Source organism: Phyllostomus hastatus, unplaced genomic scaffold, assembly GCF_019186645.2.
Source record: "Phyllostomus hastatus isolate PE091 unplaced genomic scaffold, TTU_PhHast_1.1 phas_contig_1, whole genome shotgun sequence".
In the NCBI taxonomy this organism is placed as follows: Eukaryota; Metazoa; Chordata; class Mammalia; order Chiroptera; family Phyllostomidae; genus Phyllostomus; species Phyllostomus hastatus.
In genome coordinates this window covers 21,141,656-21,162,667 of record NW_025333498.1, presented here as the reverse complement: position 1 = coordinate 21,162,667, position 21,012 = coordinate 21,141,656, and the positions used below count along the sequence as shown (strand labels likewise).

Here is a 21,012-nt window from a genome sequence, read left to right as displayed (position 1 = left end):
GTAACCACATCAGGAAGATCTTGCCATACCTTAAAACACTCGTAAATTAAGACTCTTAATTAAGTCCAAAACCTTGTTTCATTAAACTGGTTTGATCTTCTTGCTCACCAATGGTTTTTTTAAAAAGTGGTCAAAAGAATCATCAGAGACTCATTTCCAGTAACGACTCTCTTAGGACTGAAGGAGTACTAAATCAGTAAAGGGATATTAATAGGGAGAAAGAAAAAACAACAACCTAGAGATCATGAAGAGTAATCACAATTTAACCCTGCTGCCAGGCAGTTTACAAAATGCTTCCATGCTCTAGTATTTCACCTGCTGAATTTGGTTAAGAGATTGTACTCACAGTTACAGGAATGTAAAATTTACAATTTTTAAGTCCCTTCTGAATGTTACTGAATCTAATTTACTAAAGATACTGTTTTTGGAAACATATAACCCACAACTTCTTGGCTTCCTTCATTCAGAAGGAAGATTTAGTCACCACCCCATGTCACAATAAGAGTGACTCAGAGTGAGGAGGGAACCTGAGGCTTCCTTATATGTACAGGCACTCAGAGCTTGCCAGGAGCCCAGGCACCTGCATCTCAAGAGGATCAGCAAGGTCAGAGAGAGACACAGTGCCTCCTCCCCAGCACAGAGGACAGTTCACAGTCAGCCCAGCAAGTCCAGAGCAGCGTCTAGGTCCCAATTCATCTGTAAAAAGATAACAGGTAATTGAGTTTGTCATTTATTTCTTTTTTTCTGATTCTCTTTTAATATATTTTATTGATTATGCTATTACAGTTGCCCCATTTTCACCCTTTCATTCCCATCCACCCTATTCACCCTCTCCCACCCACATTCCCCCCCTTTAGTTCATGTCCATGGGTCATACTTATAAGTTCTTTAGCTTCTACATTTCCCATACTATTCTTACCCTATTTTCTACCTACCATCTATGCTACTTATTCTTTGTACCTTTTCCACCTCTCTCCCCCTCCCACTCCCCTGTTGATAACCCTCCATGTGATCTCCATTTCTGTGGTTCTGTTCCAGTTCTAGTTGTTTACTTAGTTTGCTTTTGTTTTTGTTTTAGGTATGGTCATCAATGATTGCGAGTTTTCTGTCATTTTACTGTTCATATTTTTTATCTTCTTCTTCTTAGATAAATCCCTTTAACATTTCATATAATAAGGGCTTGATAATGATGAACTCCTTTAACTTGACCTTATCTGAGAAGCACTTTATCTGCCCTTCCATTCTAAATGAAAGCTTTGATGGATAGAGCAATCTTGGATATAGTTCCTTGCCTTTCATGACTTGGAATAGTTCTTTCCAAACCCTTCTTGCCTGTAAGGTCTCTTTTGAGAAATCATCTGACAGTCTGATGGGAACTCCTTTGTAGGTAACTGTATCCTTTTCTCTTGCTGCTTCTAGGATTCTCTCCTTAATTTTAACATTGGGTAATGTAATTATGATGTGCCTTGGTGTGTTTCTCCTTGGGTCCAACTTGTTTGGGACTCTCTGAGCTTCCTGGACTTCCTGGAGGTCTATGTCCTTTGCCAGATTGGGGAGGTTCTCCTTTATTATTTGTTCAAATAAGTTTTCCACTTATTGTTCTTCCTCTTCTCTTTCTGGTACCCCTATAATTCAACTATTGAAACGTTTAAAGATGTCCTGGAAGTTCCTAAGCCTCCCCTTTTTTTGAATTCTCGTTTCTTCATTCTTTTCTGATTGGATGTTTCTTTCTTCCTTCTGTTCCACTCCATTGATTTGAATCTCAGTTTCCTTCCCATCACTATTGGCTCTCTGTGAATTTTCCTTTATTTCATTTAGCGTAGCCTTTATTTTTTCATCTAATTTGCAACCAAATTCAACCAATTCTGTGAGCATCCTGATTACCAGTGTTTTAAACTATGCATCCAATAGGTTGGCTATCTCTTCGTTGTTTAGTTGTATTTTTTCTGGAGCTTTGGTCTGTTCTTTCATTTAGGCCTTTTTTTTTTTTGTCTTGTTGAGCCTGTTATGTATGAAGGGCAGACCCTTAGGTGTTCAGCAGGGGCAACCCAGTTGCTGGGGTTGTAACTCTATATGCGGTGCAGGGGTTTGAGAGGGAACAGTACCGCTTGCTTCACTGTCTGCCAGATTTCAGTCACTTCCCCCACTTCCCCCAAGCAAATTGGGCTCTTCTGGTGCTGATTCCTGTGTGGGTGGGTTTGTGCACATTCTAGGATCCTGTGGGTCTCTCCAACAAACTCTCCCATGAGGCTGGGAATTTCTCCTGGCACCTCAGCCCCCACAGGTGTTTTCAATAGGTGTTTTGAGGCTTTATTTCTCTGAGCTGGGATCCTGGGTTGCGTGGTCTGTCTCACTCCCCAGTTTCGCCTGGTTTATCTGCGCGCAAATGTGGGACCTGATGCTCCGTGCCCCTCCACAATCTGCCACCTTGCTGGGTCTGCCTGCTGCTGCTTTGTGAGCCCAGGGCCAACCAGCTGCCCTGCCTCAAACTCTCTCTACCCAGCTACCCAACTCCGCCCCTCCTACCAGTCTAGATGAATGTGTCTACTTTAACTCCTTGGTTGTCAGACTTCCATACAGTTCAATTTTCTGTCATTACTGGTTGTTTTTATGTTTTTAAATTGTTGTTGTCCTTATTTTTGTTGTGCAAGGAGGCACAGTGTGTCCACCTACACCTCCATCTTCGCTGGAAGTGTCGTTTATTTCTTCATTGCTCTTGTCAGTCTTGTCTTTGAATTTCTTCACTCTTGCAGAATTAATCAAGTAGTCTTTCATGCTGTGGTCCACTGTGGCTACTAAAAAAATTGGATGTTAGAAGGTTGTGATGGGCAGAGTCCATCTCCCAATAGAAGTGCTCTCAGAGTAACTGGGGACTTTGCCTTGAGCTGCCCAGGTATTTTTTTTAAATATTCTTTAGTATCCTAGGGTTACAATTGGATTTATGTCTAGTTATTCCCTCTGTGACTATTCAACACCATCTGTGAATCTTATAATTATTGGTCATTGGCAACTGGAGTGAGAGAAGCTCCAAAAAGAGTAGGACTCTCTGCTGGGTTTCTTACTGGAACATCACATTCGCTTCTAACTGCACGGCTGATCTGTGTCCCCCTGCTTTACCAATATTATCAGATGTCGCCTTAGACAGATGCACCCCTGCACACTAAACTGGGTGGGAAGGCCTGCTGGGTCAGAAGCACACAAGGACCTTCCTCACAGTGCACATTTGATTCCTGGACTACCAGGATGACAGCAATAAACCTGCTTCAGATTTTACTCTCCATTCTGCGATCCAGTGGTTGGCATTTTACCTGCAGTACACTGGCTTGAGGTCCCACTCAAAGTCTGTTTTCACTTGGACTTCTTGTAAGGGAGAAAGCCAGTTTGCTGGTTTTGTTGCCACATAATCCTGGCAGCCCTTGTTTCAGACTTTATGATTCAGATGGTGTTGTGATCCCTTCTCTCAATGAGCTGACCTTTAGCAGTTGGGGGAAAAGTTTAAATGAAATGTAATTTTAAATTGAAAATCAATTTAGGTTGTAGAAATAGTTGTGAAATGCCCTGCTACACTATTCACTCAAGGGTAAGGATTGTCCTTTATTTATCTTAGTACCCTTTGGCACATCTTAGGTGCTTGAAAAATACCCTTGGCTCGATAAGGCATAAAATGATTGAAATGTTGTGTCATCTTTGCACTGTATTTTTGAGATTTGAAAACTGTGTCTAGTGATTAGAACAGCCCTCAATGTTTAAATAGAAAAATCATAGCATACATTTCAAATGGGAATTGCTCTTAAAACTCTCATAACAAATTTCACTGTCTTAAGGCACCATCTTTAAAAGCTCAGATCTTTTCTTCTGCTCAAAGATAGCTATAATTTTTAAAAAGATGCTGAATATTTGAATACACTTTCTGCATCTATATATAGCATTCTCTCTATATTCTAAGCTTTCTTCGAAGCCTTGTAACTATAAGCTATAATAAAATACAACATATAATCTCTTCCAGTTAGCAATTTTTATTTAGTGACCATAAATAAAGTAAATGTGGCTTTGACAATAGTTCTTAACCTGCCAATACTGTCAGGAGGCATATGAGCAAAGTAATAAACCCAGGAGGGACTGGGACTAGTTAAATAATAATTATGGATGTCATGGTGAATTATAATTTAAAAGTTTTCAGAAGAGGCAAAAGAAAATCAGAGACACTTTTATCTTAGGACAAAAATGCCAACCATAACTCTACCAGGTCTCCCCTACACTAAGAGCGGTGGCACACCTCTGCAATGGATCTGCAGAGGAAGCGCGCACTTCTCCACACCTCACTTCTGCACACCTCACTGTCCACCTGCACAGAGGGCACTCTGGGCACCTCGAGCCTCCTCTCTCCTGCAGGAAGCAGGGTTCAAGGGAAATGCTCTTGGTGAAGGAGCTTCTGCATCCCATTCAGTGAGGGAGCTTAATGTTCCATGATGATGAGCAGCATTTCAACTCTACCATAAGCAGCATCCTAATCACTATTACTGTTATTTTGATCAGACCCTCAAAGTAGTGTTTGTTGCTTAATGTAAGCTTATTCCATGCAGAATCCCTTTGGCTCTATCTTAAAATTTCTTTAGATTTCTGGGTGCCTAACTTAAACATTTTTTTACAAAAGTATAACTCATTAGTCATTATTTAGTTTGTGTCATTAGGCCCAAATATTTGTTTTTATTAAATTAAAGTACAGCAGAAATCTATGAAAGGTTACTTGCATTGGGAAAAAAAAAACAGAGTTTCTTACCTCAATGAAAAGATCAACATAAAAATGAATTCAGTGTAAGTTAACCAGGTTTCCAATACTGAGATGTTCAAGCAACTTACATGTCTAGAATGCTGTCAGTACTAAGAGAGCTTGTGCAAGAAAAGCTCAAAGAAAGAATAGTTTAGAAAGCTGTTGCTAAATGTACTCTACTTAATGTAGATAAATAACTTAGTGGTTAGTTCACCTTAGGCCACAATTACTACGAATTAAAAGTAGAAAAAGATTCTACAAATTCCTACCAGTGTTGACTAATTTTAGTATTGCTTTCTAAAACAAAGCCCTTCGTGGAGTTATAAAGAAATAAAATCAAGTGGTATAGAAAGAACTCTATGTTTGCTTTAAAAAAGTATACTTCATCATGACATTGAGATGTTAGTTTTTTATGTTCCTTCCTTTTTTGTGAGACATTATAGTCTTTTTTTAAAACTGTGTCATTTATTTTTATAGGGCAGAGGAAGATGACTAAAAGAAGTGAAATCAAAGTATCTTATTTTAGATTTTTTACTAGGGAAAGCAAACCACAAAGAGAAAGTTAAAAGCAGCAGAAGTTAGTAAGGACAGCAATGTAGTTGCGATATTTTCCTGTAGCTGAAGTCATGTGGTTACTCTTAGGGGCAGAGAAAATACAAAATTACTTCTCCTTTCCTTGTTTCTTTTGAATCTTTGTGGCATGGCAGAGAATTTTGATAGAGTATTTTCATTCCTCTTATTAACTGATGTGTCCAGCTCTTTGCAGTTTCCCCTCCTCATTTTACAGTTTGAGAGTTCAGAGACCAAAGTTGTAGTTCTAGCCATTCTCTGACAATGACCTTATGTGTGATACCTAACCTACTTTGCTCACAGAAGTAGTTTAATCCTTAAATGAGATCAATATTACTTAAACACTTTTCAAAAATTTTTGAAATTGTGTAATTGGAAGTGTGATGATGATGATGATTTTGCCCTGGTATTCGAGAGGGCCCAAAGACTAATTCAATTATCACCCAAAATCTGGGGCTGGAGTGGAAACTTCTCTCTCCTGGGGCAGAGGACTAAAGCAGCATGGTGGAATAGGGTGGCCAAGGCATCATTTCCAGAAGCAGCACTAACTCTATCTTGAGCCACTTACCCTGCATTTCTGAATTTGTTTCCTCATCTGTGAAATGGAGATAATTATATCATAAGATTTAAAAGAGATAAATATTTACAGATCTGAACAGAGGGCTTAGGACATAGTGAGCACTCAATAAATCATAGCCATTACTGTCATTCCTATCTGACTTGGTCACCTGGAAATCCCAAGGACTGTGGGTTTTCTAGGTCCTATTCTGAATTTTGTAGAGTCAATAGGCTACCTACCTGCAGGGTACCCCAGAGGAGTCCACAATGGCCCAAACGCAAAAGACACAGCCAGAATTCAAGCCTCTTACAGCAGCATGATATGAGTAATATTTATAAGTAACAAAATTTTTCTGGTAAGGCCATAAAAAAATAAACTCTCATCAGTATGTCATTTCCAAGGAATTGATGACTGAATATCCAGAAAAGTAGTTCTGGGTGCTGTGACATCCTAGACCCCTAAAAACGAGGAAGTCCTAGACCAGTGGTTCTCAACTGGGGGTGATTTTGGCCCCAAGGGCCACTTGGCAGTGTCTGGAGACATTTTTGGTTGTCACAGCTAGGGAGAGAGTGATACTGGCATCTCATGAGTAGGGGCCAAGGGTGCTGCTAAGCACCCTGCCATACACAGGACAGATAATTTCCTGGCCACAGTGTCGAAAGTGCTGAGATCGAGAAACTGATGCTTAGAGACTGGCAGTGCATCCAGCCCACAGCCCCTCACAAGGTGGAAACCACCGATGCTGCCATCGTGATGCAGCTCTTCCTGTGTAGAGGGCATTTAGCCTCTTTATCAGGTGCTCTCCAACGTAGTTATTTTCTCTTTTACAGATAGGAAACTAGAGGCTAAGAAATAATATGTAATTTGCCCAGTGATGTTCTGATGATAGAGGAACTGGGGCTGGGTCTCTGCTGCCTGATTCTGAGGCGTGAGCTCCTAACCCTGCTCTACACTGTGTGTGTGCATGCGTGTGTGTGTGTGTGTGTGTGTGTGTGGTCTCAGCCCTTGTGCCAAGATTTTTACTAGCAAATTGGCTAGTGTTTATTCTGGCTTAAGAAAAATTTCTATGGCCAGTTCATCAGAGGCTGTACATTGAGTACTGAACCCGTCCTCCCACACAGCGGCCTTGGGGCTGCAGATCTGCTCGCCTGTACTTTGTTCTCAGCCCAAGCAACTGAGATTAGTGCCCCGAGTCTCTGAATTGCTGGGATTAGGGAGCCATGTGGAAGTGACCATAGGAACAGAGTATGCCCGAGGCAGCCCCCTTAGTTGCTGTTACTCATTTACTTGTCACCGATCAATGAACCAATGGGCTATCATTCGGCTTCTGTGTACATAAGTCGTGTTCCCAATAACTCTGATGAGGGCTCTGATCATAGCTAAAATACTATTAGAGGTCAAAGGTATGTGTTGGTTTGTGGCTGACTTGGTCCAATGACCTAGAGGAAAGTGAACCTTAGGGACTGAGGAAGAACCAGAATTTTCAAACAATATCTGAGGTAAGAATGGGTTTTGCAAAACTGTAGGTCAAGAGTGGCAGTCCCTTGGCTTCAGGCTTCAGGCTGGAACACCTGCATCTGAAATGACTCTTAGTTCAGAGGTAAAACTCATGAAGACAGCACAATTTAATGAGTCCATCCCTAACAACTAAACAGCTCCTCTCTGTTAGCTTGTGAGCAGTTAAAAAATGGGTTTTGCTAGAGGAGTAGATTGACAGGGAGAGGGAAGGGAAGGGAAGGGAAGGGAAGGGAAGGGAAGGGAAGGGAAGGGAAGGGAAGGGAAGGGAAGGGAAGGGAAGGGAAGGGAAGGGAAGGGAAGGGAAGGGAAGGGAAGGGAAGGGAAGGGAAGGGAAGGGAAGGGAAGGGAAGGGAAGGGAAGGGAAGGGAAGGGAAGGGAAGGGAAGGGAAGGGAAGGGAAGGGAAGGGAAGGGAAGGGAGCGTCTGACCGCTTTGGTTTGAGCTTGTGTTTTTGTTCAGTCGTTGTGGAGATGAACTTACCAAAAAGTAGAATGCAGAAAACTTGGTGCCCAAAGTCACTAGATTCTTATGTATTTTGTGCATGGGACTCAAAGCAATCCAATGAAGCTTTTCTTAGGAAAAAATTTTTATTTTCACATGCCAAATTTTCAACACTTTGCTTTGAAATCATTTAGAACTTATGGAAAAGTTCAAAGAGTAATACAACCTAGATTTCCTAAATATTACCGTTTAACCATATTTCTATTTTTCACTATCTTTCATATATATGTGTGTGTGTTAATATGTTTATTTATTTATATACATATTCATAATATTTTCTGAATAAATTGAGTGTAAGTTAAAGACACAGTGCTACTTAATTTTTGAATATTTCAGTGTGTATTTCTTAAAAAGCAGGACATTTCAACATAATCAGAATAAATTATCAAACTTGAAAAACTAATATTAGCCCTGGCTGGCATAGCTCAGTAGATTGAGCACGGGCTGTGAACCAAAGCATCGTAGGTTCGATTCCTAGTCAGGGCACATGCCTGGGTTGCAGGCCATAGCCCCCAGAAACTGCACATTGATGTTTCTCTCTCTCTCTCTTTCTACCCCCACTTCCCTCTCTAAAAGAAATAAATAAATAAAATCTTTTTAAAAAATCTTTAAAAAACAACAAAAAAGAAAAAAACTAATATTAATGCAACATTTTTTTCAGATCTGAATCAAGTTTCACTAGTTGACCTAATAATGTTCTTTCTGGCAAACGAAAAAAATGATTTTCTGGTCCAAGATCACATATTACATTAGGTTATCACATCTCTTTAGTCTCCATTTATCTGGAATAGTCCTCAGTCCTTCTTTTCCTTCATGACTTTGACATTTTTGAAGACAATAGGCCAGGTGTTGTGTAGAATGGGAAGAAGTGGCCCATGCATGACTAGCTTCTGCTTGTGCCCAGGAGTTCTCTGCGTCTTCTCCAGTGTGGCACCTGGAAGATCCTCAGTGTTTTTTTTCCTTCGTGACCTTCAGATTCATGAAAAGTGTGCCATACCAGGAGCCACGTGACCTTGGTTTGTCCCATAACTACTGGTATTAATTTTCATTCCATATGTAGATATTTTAAAGAAATTTTATATTTATAAATTCTACTCATGCAGTGTTTTGCTCAAGTCTGGCCTTGATAAATAATGATTTTTTAAAATGTTCTTAAAATTGTGTTTTGATGTGTATATGCAATGCCAGTAACATCATCCAAACCACCTAGCAATGATTAATTAAGAGCTCTCTCAGTGAAAAACAACTTACATTATATTTAACTCCCATAAAGTCAACTCAAACTCTAACTTTTTTCTGGCTTAGCTGTCTGTCTTGCCTATCTCCCTTGTACTTTTGTCATCTGTGGTGTTTGGATGCACTTTTTCATTGCTCCAGCACTTTCAATGTATTCTTAAGTTTGATACCCTTTACTCATTGGCTCAATTGACAAAAAACAAACCCTCACTTCCAGTGACACCTCTCTCTGAAGCTCTCTAGAACATAGACTAACTATGGCATGCATCCCCTGTATAGAGTCTGTAGGCTTCATTTCGACTCAAATCCCACGGAAGTTATTTTAAAAAGGCAAATACCCACAAGCTTCAGTGTGTTCTAGAGCAGGGAATGGAAACTTTCTGTGTCGTCCTGTTTTGGCAGGGGTGAGCAGGAGGGGTGTGACAGGAAAACACTGGCTTGCCTTTGTGAAGCCTTCACAGGTAAGTTGAATCAGGTGGTTATCTGCTGGATTTCTCCACAGTGAAATTACTGTTGCTTTTTTTTTAAGTTAGTATGCCTCTTATGGGGAGATTGTTCGAGATTCTATAATTATTGTTTCTCCTCTGAGTTTCACCCACTAGTATTAGTACCCATTGATCATTCTTGACTGAAAATATTGATTCTATGTTAGATGCCAAGTGGTGGTTTTCTAATTCCTCATCATTCCTTTTACATTTATTAGTTGGAATATTAGTTTTTCTGTAAAATGAGGCAGATAATGTGCCCTGTCTAATTCACAAGGTCATTGAGAGGATCAAATGTGCCCCAAGACACATTAAATTCCTTGAGCATTTGCCTTTTTCAAGTAATGTTCATGGGATTTGAATTGCAATGAAACCTACAGAATCCACTCAGGGAATATATTCAATATGTAGTTATTCAGTAATAATTTATCAAGGCCAGGCTTAAGCAAACACTACACTAGTTGAATTTATAAATATAAAATTTCCTTAGACTGTCTACATATGTAATTTTGTAAGAGTTAGTTACATCCTCCCAAAATTATACATTTTAATGTATTTACATATTTGTGAAGGGGAAATCTTGCCGCAAGGACATTGATTTTCAACAAATCAGTCACCCATCACAGGAAAGGTCTGGGGAAACTGTACCCAGTTGTGAAGCCAGGAGAGTCTAAAAAGCTTGACTGCTTTAGAAGTAACCCTGGCCATACCACAAGAATCAACTGGTGTGCCCAAACCTACTGTGTTCTAGCATTTATCTCTGACTCATTTTTATCAATTGACAAGTCTTTTACTCTTTGTTTCTTTAGCTATAGATCTTTCATCCAGAAAAAAATGAAAGCAGAACCTAAATTTTCCTTGAGAAGTGAAGATTGACCGCACTCAATCCACTGAGCTATGCCAGCCAGGGCTCTTAAATGACCTATTCTTTATGAAGCAGTTGAAATAAAATTGTGTGTATGTGGGCACATGTGTGTATGTGTAATTCTGTCTGTGTGTGCTTATGTTCCTTATTAGGAGAAAAATATTTACATGCACAAGAAAAAAGCTAGAAAAAAATTACTAAAATACTAAGAAACAAATGTGATAATCATTATTTTCTTTTAATTCTTTTCTCTATTTGCTAAATATTTTTTACCATGAGCACAAGTCACTTTTACAATCAGGAAAAAAAAGTGATTTTTATAAATGATGTAAAAGAAAAGCCAGAAAATCATAAAAAAAAAAGTCCAAACAAAGTTTGTAAAATTTCTTGGCCTTGCAAGTATTTTTTGAACACAGGGTCTGTAAACAGCCACAATTCCAGAAGCATCCATGGGCCTATCTATCCATTGTTCTCTATCTATGAAATACTCAGGGCCTCTCTTGGTTCTAAGTGTGCATCTAGATCAAGGGTAAAGATTTGTAAACCCAGAACAATGCGAGGAAACTTTCTGAGGTGTGGGGGAAGGAAATGAGGTCTTTCCCATATGTGTTGTTCTCTGTGGTCTCTCTTCCTTCCACAGGCAGAGAAAGCCAACACAGGCCCAGCAGAGGCGGCTGCTCTGTGGGGTGGGCCCTGATAATCTCCCTCCACCCCAGTTGTCCTGCAGCTGTGACTCAGGGGGCTGGGGCTGCCTTGATGCTCAGACCTGAGGCAGCACGCAAATGCCCTACAGTTCTTACTCACTTCCTCCTGCGGATTAAAATATCTCAAGGTCATCCACCCTGGTTTATAATTAATGCTTGATGGTTCTAATTTGAATTTCTTTTCTAATTGTGCACACTCAGGACAACATCTTATTCTATTGTTCGAGGAAGAAGTGACCTTGTCATATACAAGAAAACAATGCTCCTTTGGGTGTTAGCCCTCCTGATCTTTTGTGGTTTCCTATGGAATTATAAAAGACAACTAAAGATTTCAGACATCACTGATAAGTATATTTTCATTACTGGGTGTGACAAGGGCTTTGGAAACTTGGCAGCCAGAACTTTTGATCAAAAAGGATTTCGTGTAATTGCTGCCTGTCTGACTGAATCGGGAGCAACAGCCTTAAAGGCAGAAACCTCCGAGAGGCTTCACACGGTACTTCTGGATGTCACTGACCCCGAGAATGTCAAGCGGACTGCCCAGTGGGTGAAACGCCAAGTTGGGGAAAAAGGTAAAGGACATGGGATAAGGGTAATGGAAGGGGTGTTGTGAAGGAACTAAAGCTAAGTAAAATGCATTCGGGTATTAAATAGCCTTTCAAGAAAATGCCTCTTACTAAATACCAGCTACACACTAGAGAAGACTGGAGAAATCTAAGGATAGCCCTGAGTAGTTCTTGGCTGCAAACACTTCATGTGCATGAGAGACACAGCCCAAGTCATCCTCAGTCTCAAGTCCCAGTGGGTGAGTTTAGAAAGGAGGTGGAGGTTTGACTTTTCCTGGTCTTCTCTGATGAAGTGCTACCCTGGACCCACACACAGCAAAGGAACTTGGGGCTAAAATGTACAGGAGAATATGGGAACAATCCCTAAATTGCCATCTGGATACCCAAGACCTCTTTCTCCCTACAAAATGGTTCTAGAGCTTATACATTTTCAGAGGGAAAGATAGAAAATGGCCTGAGAATTTGAGTATAGGCATCTTAGTCATGATAGGGCAGTGAGCCACTGGGCCCCATTCTGCATGAGATTCTGCTAAGATGGCAGCATTCTGGACTACAGGGCTTTTATAAACCAAGCAAATGATGGGACTTTTTACCAAAAATGAAATGTGAAGTATATTGATGTTACTCTTTGTCCATATAGAACAGTTTGTCAATATTCTTTGGCCTTGCCATCTAGCAATGTAAGAAAAATAGACTAATTTACTTTACATCTAAGATTCAAAAGCAAAAGCAAAAAGTCTCACTGAATTCAGCATTTGACATTCAGAACCAGAAAACAGAATAATTCAATTACTTCAGTTGAACCTCCCATCCTTTCTGCTATCACTTCCCAAAACTGCAGAGTATTTCAATGCACGAGTCTGACTAGGGGAGGAAATGGCACCATTGCATAAAGCTGTATTTACACAAAGGATGCTTCTACCATGGTTCCTTTCTTTGCTCTCTGTCCTAGGTCTCTGGGGTCTGATCAATAATGCTGGTGTCCTTGGCGTGCTGGCTCCCACAGACTGGCTAACAGTGGAGCACTACAGAGAACCGGTAGAAGTGAACCTGTTTGGACTCATCAATGTGACACTAAATATGCTTTCCTTGGTCAAAAAAGCTCGAGGGAGGATTATCAATGTTTCCAGCATTGGGGGTCGCCTTGCATTTGGTGGAGGAGGCTATACCCCATCCAAATATGCAGTAGAAGGCTTCAATGACTGCTTAAGGTAAAGCACACGTTGATATATTAGGGTGTAATATCTGCTAACATTTACTGAATATTTACTGTGCACCAAACACTCTATTTAGTACTTTAAATTATTCCCAATTTATAGATGATCACATCATTTTGCTCTGTGCTATCAGAGAACCCCAGAATTCAAAACAAAGAACCAGTTTAGCAAATAAACACCTTGTCTCAGTGCCCCCAAGCATGGATTTCTTTGGGTTTATAATGTTTCAGGTTTACTGGGCTTCTTGAATCTATATGTTTATGTCTTTTCCAAATTTGGGGAGTTTTCAGCCATTATTTCTTTAAATTTTATGTTTTGGTGTTTTTTTGTTTGTTTGTTTTGTTTTGCAATCCATTCTCTTCTCCTTCTGAGATTCTGTAACACGAATGTTAGAACTTTTGGGTTTGTCCCACATATCCCTAAGGTTCTTCTTACTTATCTAAGTATTTTTCTCTCCACTGTTCAGATTATATAATTTCTAGTGATCTATCTTCACATGCATTGATTTTCCTTCATTTTATTCATTATGGAGTCCAACCAATGCATATTTTATTTTGAGTATTGTATTTTTCTAGTGGTTCAGTGGTACTTCAAAATAAGGGACTTCTTCCCTACCTCACCTACTAACATCTGCATTGTAGAGTTCTTAAATAGCTGTCCCACGCATTCAGTCCAGGTTCTGTAGCTGTGTTCAATGGGAGAGGCAGGGGAAGGAGGGATGGTTAATCTATCATACTTGGAACCAGAAGATAACACTATCAGTAAAAATCCCCTAAATTGCAACAGGTTATATCAATCAAAATTCTGGTAAGAGATGGTGGCACATTAAAGTTGGGTAAATGGAGTAGAGATCACGTAAAGGACTATGGCAAGCATGGGAGTCAAGTAGGGCAATCCCAAAGGACAGTGTAATATCCAGGGACAGTGAGGGCATCTCCATCCACAGGACTGAAGGGAGAAGACTGGGCACTTTCCAGAACCTAGATACATAGAGGCTGTCACCCTCAGTTGAGGAATGAAATTCACTAGTGTCAACATTACAGGAGGAATAACTAGTCCAACCCCTCCCATCACTCCTTCTGAGTTCCCTCCAGTACTCCCAACTGACTATACCCAACAAAAGCCAAAATATAGTTAACATAGGCAGACCTCCCAGGATGGAGGTCAGGCAGAAGGGTGGAGGAAACTAGAGGACCAAATGGAAAGGGTCCAGATGAGTATGCTATGACAGGCAAGAGAAAAGATGAAATTACACATAGTCTTTTCATTAGTTCATCCATTTATTTATTCAACTAGTATTTGTTGAAGGTACATACATGTTAGAGTTCTGACTTATACCAGGGATCTAGGTTTAGCTTACTAATAAAAGGTTAGATTATTCTACTGTGATTAATAGAGACAGAGCAAATCCATTTTGCCATTTGATCATGTTGCCAGGTTTGAATATTCCAGAAAATAAACACGATAATGTCAGAATAATGCTTCTTCAATGTTAATGTGCCCATGAATCACCTTGATCTTTTCAAAACACAGACTGACTCAATGGGCCTGGGGTGGGTCCTGCACTTCTGCATGTATAACAAGCACCCAAGTGCTGCCCGTGGTTAAGGGATTATGCTTTGAGTTGCAAGATCATGGAGAACCGCCGTTAGTCTCCCAGGTTGCCCTTTGCTTCCACTGTTGCAGCAACAGCATCCTAACAAAAGTTTAGATGTAGGATTGCAGTGCAGCTGTGCCACACCTGAAATTAGCCCGTAGGGAGTGTTTACATATTTCTAAATCATGGAACTAGCATTGGAAATCGTGCTGTGATGCAGGCTGTGGTGCAGTGGCAGCTCCGAGAGGGATGCTGCAGGGCAGTAGTCCTGTTGGGAGAGGGTTTGGGCTCTTTAAAGCTGTATTTGCCCAGCAAGCATACTGGTTTCATCCTGGTTTTACTCACCTGGTAAGGTTAGTTGGGTGACTTAAAGCCATTTGTACATAGAGTATGTTATTTTCATGAGTGGGTGGGGGCGGGGAGCCTATTGCTTTCCAAATCCAAAGGAGATTAGAAGATAGGTGAGTAAAATATAATTAAGTTAAAAAATAACATTTTTTTATTTGAATGCAAGCAACATACTTTTCAAAATATTTCAGAGTCAAGCTAATTCGCACTTACGTAAAATATATTTCAAACTAAACAATAGGTAAGTTGCTAGAAAGTGGAACCTATGATAAATTAAATCACATTTTAAGGTTACTGGTAGAGTTCTTAAGAGGTCTTATGGTAGAGTCTTCTGTAAAATGAATAATTTCTTCCTTATATATTCCTGGTAGAAATATAAATTAAATATAGGAAATAATTATTCATATAATGGTTTGCCATATACTGGGTTATTTTAAAGAAAGGGAACCATGATTTCTCCAAAACCCTGTTGCCCATAAATGCAGAGATGTTTGGTTTTCTGCAGGGACATAATGAAAGAGCTTGCTGACCCACATAGAGAACAAATTAGTCAAGTCAGGGACTGTCACATTATGTCCCTCAGGATATCCTCATTAGTGCTGTAATCTCCTCACGTTCCTGGAATGGAGGCAAACTTGTCCGTCCAGGCCAGTCACCAGCCCTTTTCACCTTAAGATACCCTAAGTGCTCAAAAGAAGCCTGTCCTCAGCCCTAGTGCTTGTCAATTCAATGAGAGGGGGAGCCCTGGGCTGGGGGTGGGTCTACCCAGATCTTTTTCCTGTTCTGTCACTAAGCTAGCCCTCACTTCACCACCCTGACTTTCAGATCTGCAAACTGAGAGGGTAGAACAAGATGCTACTTTCCAATGCACCCAGTTCTGTGATTCCCAAAAAAGATTTACCATAGTCAACAAATGTTCTCCAAATAGACCTCAGCTAAACACCATCAGTGGTTTTTATATTTTTGGTTTTTTCCACAGACGTGACATGAAAGCTTTTGGTGTACATGTCTCTTGCATCGAACCAGGATGGTTCAAAACAGAATTAGCAGATCCAGTCAAGACGGCTGAAAAAAAACTTGCCCTTTGGAAGCATCTGTCTCCAGATGTCAAACAACAATATGGAGAAGGTTACATTGAAAAAAGTGAGTTCTGGGGTAGACCCAGGGTCCTCTGGGATTCATTGTCCTAGGCAGCACAAAGGAGACCCAAAATACAAGTGAAAAAATAAGGTTCTCATAATAACAGGGATCTTAAATGTGGTTCAGCTATTCCTATTAATTCCAGTGTTATCTCTTGCTCCTCCAAGCATTTACTCAGCACCAGGTTCTATGCTAAGCACTATATAAATTACACATATATATCATTTACTCCTAAAAAAAACACTATAGGAACAGTGAGCAGAGGGTTGAGAAGGTGAAATGCCCTACCCAAGGCAATGCAACTCTTCCTGGTCATGCTGGACTGGAGCCCTTGGTCTTCCCCTCTAGCCTAAACTCCTCTTTTCTGTAAATGCCAACCAATCACTTAGAGTTCACGGAGGTTACAAAATATAAAGCCTCTGGCCCTTAACTACCTTATAATCTAGTTGACAATGAAAAGTAATCAAGTGAGACTGTAAAACAGTGAGACTGTGCAGCATGAAGAAAGTTAATCTTTACTTCTTAGACATAACCCAATAGCCCAGAAGGGTGCTAGATGGTGTGGTCTCTAATTGCCCAAGGAATGCAGACCAGGAAAAAAAGTTACTGGTTAAGAAGCCTTTCTGGGACAGGCCAGGTGTGAACAAAGCCTAAAGGACAGGAAGGAATTATTTGGGTAAATACTTTGTGGGGCAGGAATGCATGGGGGGTGGAGACGGAAGAAGTAACATAAATCCAGAGATTGAGTCGGGGATGGAGGAGTAATAATAAAGATTAGACTATGATGACTAATATATAGTGAACATTTACTATGTACCTGTCACCACTATAAGAGCTTTACATGAACTTTCATTTAAAATGCTTAAATAAGAAAATAAATACAATGCCCAAATAAACCCTACGAAGTAGATACCACCTTAGCTTTATAGAAACTTGCCCAAAGTTGCACAGCTGGTAAGTGGAAGCTCCAGATTTGAACCCAGGTAGCCTGACTTTGCCATTTATTCTTGGGCATCCCACTAATGTCAACAGGCATTAAAGAGTCAGTCAACTTCCTGTATCAGGACTCCACCTGCACCTCAAACTTCCTGGCCCTGTTCAAGTTGACTTGACATTCCTCAAACATTTACTGAGCTCCTGCTTAGAGCTGAACAGGGCCCCACCTAACTTGTGTCACTCCTTTCCCTCCAAACCCTAACCTTGCCTCTTCATCAGTGGGCTTGGTAAGATAGCCAGTCACCTGTGGCTAAGGTTCAAGGCCAGGAGTTCACAAGGTGGAGCCAAGACCAAGTCAGACCCACCTGGGGAGGTTTTTAGAAGATTGACTCCACCAACCACGCCATCCACTACACACAGAGAAAGACAGAGACAGAGACAAACATGTGCATCAGCTAGAACACCTGGTCTGACACACTTCCCCAGTGCTGATGTGTCACTATAGGTTTACAAACCACTGCCGTTAAATGCTGCCCCTCACCCACCAACTCTAAAGGTTCCAAGTAGATTCAGGAAACAAAAAGCTCATTTAAAAGAACTTCCTCTGTTTGATATTGACATTGATGCTTTCTAAATGTCTATAAATTCATCATCAACTTCCATGTCAAAATAAGTTTTGCATTGGCTGCTGATTCAAATGCCCTGTCTCAGATGTACTGTACCACCTGGCTCTGAGCCCAATTTTACACTGGTTGTTCTTTTTAGAGTTTTCCAAGTCAGGATTTGGAGATTGGCCAGACTCACTGTTCTGAAGCAGACCACAAAGTTAAGCTCATCTTCCTTCGTTTCCCTGGCTAGAGTAATAGGGGTTTAATATAACCACCCAGATTTATTACATAACCTTCTTTAGGCTCTTTGAACAACTTGTGGCTACCGGGGCCTAAAGTTGAAAGGAAAATTTAAAATAATAGATTTCCCTTGAAAAGACACAGCTCAGGTGTGTTTTAAGAGTGCAGCAGTAATGCTGCAAGTCATTTCCAATCCCTCAATAACACTCCTGCCTCTTCAAGAGTATCTTAGCTCATTACTCAAACATTTCATTTACTTGAGAACTAGGATATCTTTAACTTTTTGAGCCAGGGCTTTTTGGTGATGCTTCTCTCTTTCTTCACTGGATTACGGAGATTCAAGCACAGGTGCACCCCCACATTTCCTATCAACATTGTCCTCCTTCAAAACAGATTTGAAATCAAACCCCTAACTCTCCAGGCTCAGGAGCCTAACAGACTTTATGAAGTATCTTTCCCTCATTGCTTTCAAGCAATGCTTCTCAAAGTTTGGTCTCTGGGCTAGTGCCTTCAACATCGCCTGGAAACTTGATAGAAATGCAAATTCTTGGGTCCTGCTTTACACCCACTGCAGGAGGGACCCAGCAATCTGGGCTTTAACTAGCCCACTGGGAAATTTCACTGCCCACTCAAGTTTGAGAACCAGCATTGCCCCATCCTTTTCTAAGAAATAGAAACTCATCACAACAGGCCTCAGTTGTAATGGCAGATTCAAAATTCCCACATGTACATCTTCCCCTTTGTACCCCAACCTTCACATCCTCCCCTTTCCCTTCTGCCAAAGAGTAAGTATACTTTTTTCTGCTTTTACAGGTCTAGACAAACTGAAGGGTACATCCTTTGAGAACACGGACCTCTCACTGGTGGTGGAGTGCATGGACCACGCCCTCACCAGTCTCTTCCCTAAGACCCGTTATACTGCTGGAAAAGATGCCAAGACTTTCTGGATACCTCTGTCTCATATGCCAGCAGTTTTGCAAGACTTTTTGTTGTTGAAACAGAAAGTAGAGCTGGCTAATCCCATGGCGGTATGACTCAGCTGACCACAACTGTCTGCCGTGGGCTATCAGTGTGGCTAATATCAAGGACATATTTCCTTCTTGATCTCATTCCTTACCTGATCCAACCTGGACTCATTTAGATCATGCTTCTTTTGGGGAAGGAATGGATCCCACCCTCCCTGGCAATATCCCAGGGAAGGGCAGGGATGACATGTCACAAAGAAGGGCAGGCGTGGTGCCTACCCCATATTTAGGCTTTGCATGCCTGGCATGATATAAGGGAAATTGAAAGGTTTTCCCTTCCAAAATGACCTTCTCTACAGCTTGTCCCATGCTCCCAACCATTCCTGAATGTTAAATATTTGTCCCTTATTAAAATGTTCAGAGATGAGTAGAATACTTTCATAAGTGGATTAGACATGCTCTGCGACCTTGTTGAGAACCCGACTCTGAAGGACTGAACTTGGTTCTGTAAGCTTGGATGGGGGCGGGAGAAGGAAAGGTAATGAAGCATTATGGGATGGGTGCTATAAGCTGAGGGACAGCAGAAAAACACTAGGGAGGAGGGTAGAAAAAACACTAGAGGACTGAAAAAAGAAAATAGGTATAAAAGTGGAGGTAGGGAAGCTCCAAGACAAGCCTGCCTGTCCTAGAGGAAGCAAGGGGGAACGAAGAGCCCATTCAAGGCTGCTGGGAACTCTGATGCACACAAGGCTATCTGGTAGAAAAGTGGCAATGACAGGGTAGCCAAACATTCCAGAAGAGGAAACACGTAGGGACTATTTACATTTATTCTGGTGATTGTAAATATAACAGGACTAAAAATATCTGATACAACTTACACCTGAGATGGTTGAAAATCCTGTGTTTCAGGTGTCTCTGAAGCCCTATGGAGAGATAGAACTCAATAAAAGGCTCTCATTAGCCTATAGCTACAGTTTTTGCAGCTCTGCTCCTTGTTCGTATTCATGGTTCCAAATTGGATTGACCCTGGACCCGCACACACCATCCAAGGGGTAGTTCTCTAAAAGGATGCTTCCCTACATCCCAGGACCCAGTATCACTCATAACATTCTGTTGAATATTTACATGGGGAAGCCCGAACTGTCAGAATTCAACATTTGTTGTGGAATCATGTAGGGTTAAAGAGCCAGAGAAATTATCTAGTGCCCATGCACCCCCCCACCCACACACCATGCTTATTGTGAAGAAAATATTTAAATCTGCTGCTTAAAACCATGTCCATTTAAATATAGCAGTAATTCTATCTATTCTCATTCACCTTTATGGAAACATCTGTTTATAAAGGAGTTTCCTCCTTTAAAATGTACAACATATTGATAGCTTGAAAAATCAAATTACCAATGCTGTCAGTCCACCTGGACTCACATGTCATGACTTGAGGGAAGGTGCATGCATCCTTTAAATGAAGGAAATGGCCGCAAGAGTCAGGTAGAAGAATTCCCAGGCAAAGGTAGCTCAATCATTGTCACCACCTCTGTGAAGCCATCCCCAGCTTGGCCCCTGGCCCTACCGAGAGTTCATCTGTTTACCTCTGATTTCTTCTGGTTACAATTAACCACCTATGGGTTAGGTGACCCTCCTCAGCTTGTCCTTAGAGATGAAGTTCATCAACCTTGTTTTCTAGGGCTCCTTCTCAACCTAAATTCCCAGAGCTTGGCTTCATTTTACTGCTTTAAAAATGTCTGCCTGCTGCTTCCTGACTTTCCAGCCTTCAGAGCTGTTGTAGAATCTGCAGGAACCTCCTTTGCTGAACTTCAACTGTTCCAGTCCTGTTTAGAGGCCTACCTAATAGTGCTATTTCCTCCGTTTTGCCTAGACCTGCGTTCTTTGCTCATTTCTCCTAGTAGCTGCAATAGGTAACTTCCTGTTTTATCTAACCAAATAAAAGCTGTATTTAAATGAAAGCTTCCAAATATGGTAGCACCTCAAAAATAAAACCAAATATTTTTGTCACCCAGCAACTTTTAAGGCTTCTAAAACTAAATAAAAAGGTGGGGTATTTGGAGTATAAAGGCATAAGTCACAATAAAAGCCCAAGAGCAAGAGCGAGGTGGACAGGACATCAGAAGGTCACTGCACCAGGAGTCTGAGGTACAAGTTCCTAAACTTTGCTCCATCATGACATTG

General features: G+C 40.9%; 1 protein-coding gene across 5 annotated transcripts; it reads left to right on the top strand.

Moving 5' to 3' along the window:
• The first annotated feature begins 571 nt into the window (after positions 1–571).
• On the top strand, positions 572–19,260 carry DHRS9 (dehydrogenase/reductase 9). 5 transcript variants are annotated; one of them, XM_045831623.1, is made up of 6 exons: positions 572–713; positions 9,557–9,615; positions 11,410–11,780; positions 12,727–12,985; positions 15,916–16,079; positions 18,674–19,260. In XM_045831623.1, exons 3-6 carry the CDS (start codon positions 11,468–11,470, stop codon positions 18,892–18,894), a joined length of 957 nt encoding a protein of 318 aa, XP_045687579.1. In that variant the 5' UTR covers positions 572–713; positions 9,557–9,615; positions 11,410–11,467; the 3' UTR covers positions 18,895–19,260. The 5 variants fall into 5 exon arrangements, with proteins under 5 accessions (XP_045687579.1, XP_045687551.1, XP_045687559.1 ...); XM_045831612.1 differs by lacking the exon at positions 572–713 and adding an exon at positions 7,310–7,399; XM_045831595.1 differs by lacking the exon at positions 9,557–9,615.
• The last annotated feature ends 1,752 nt before the right edge of the window (positions 19,261–21,012 follow it).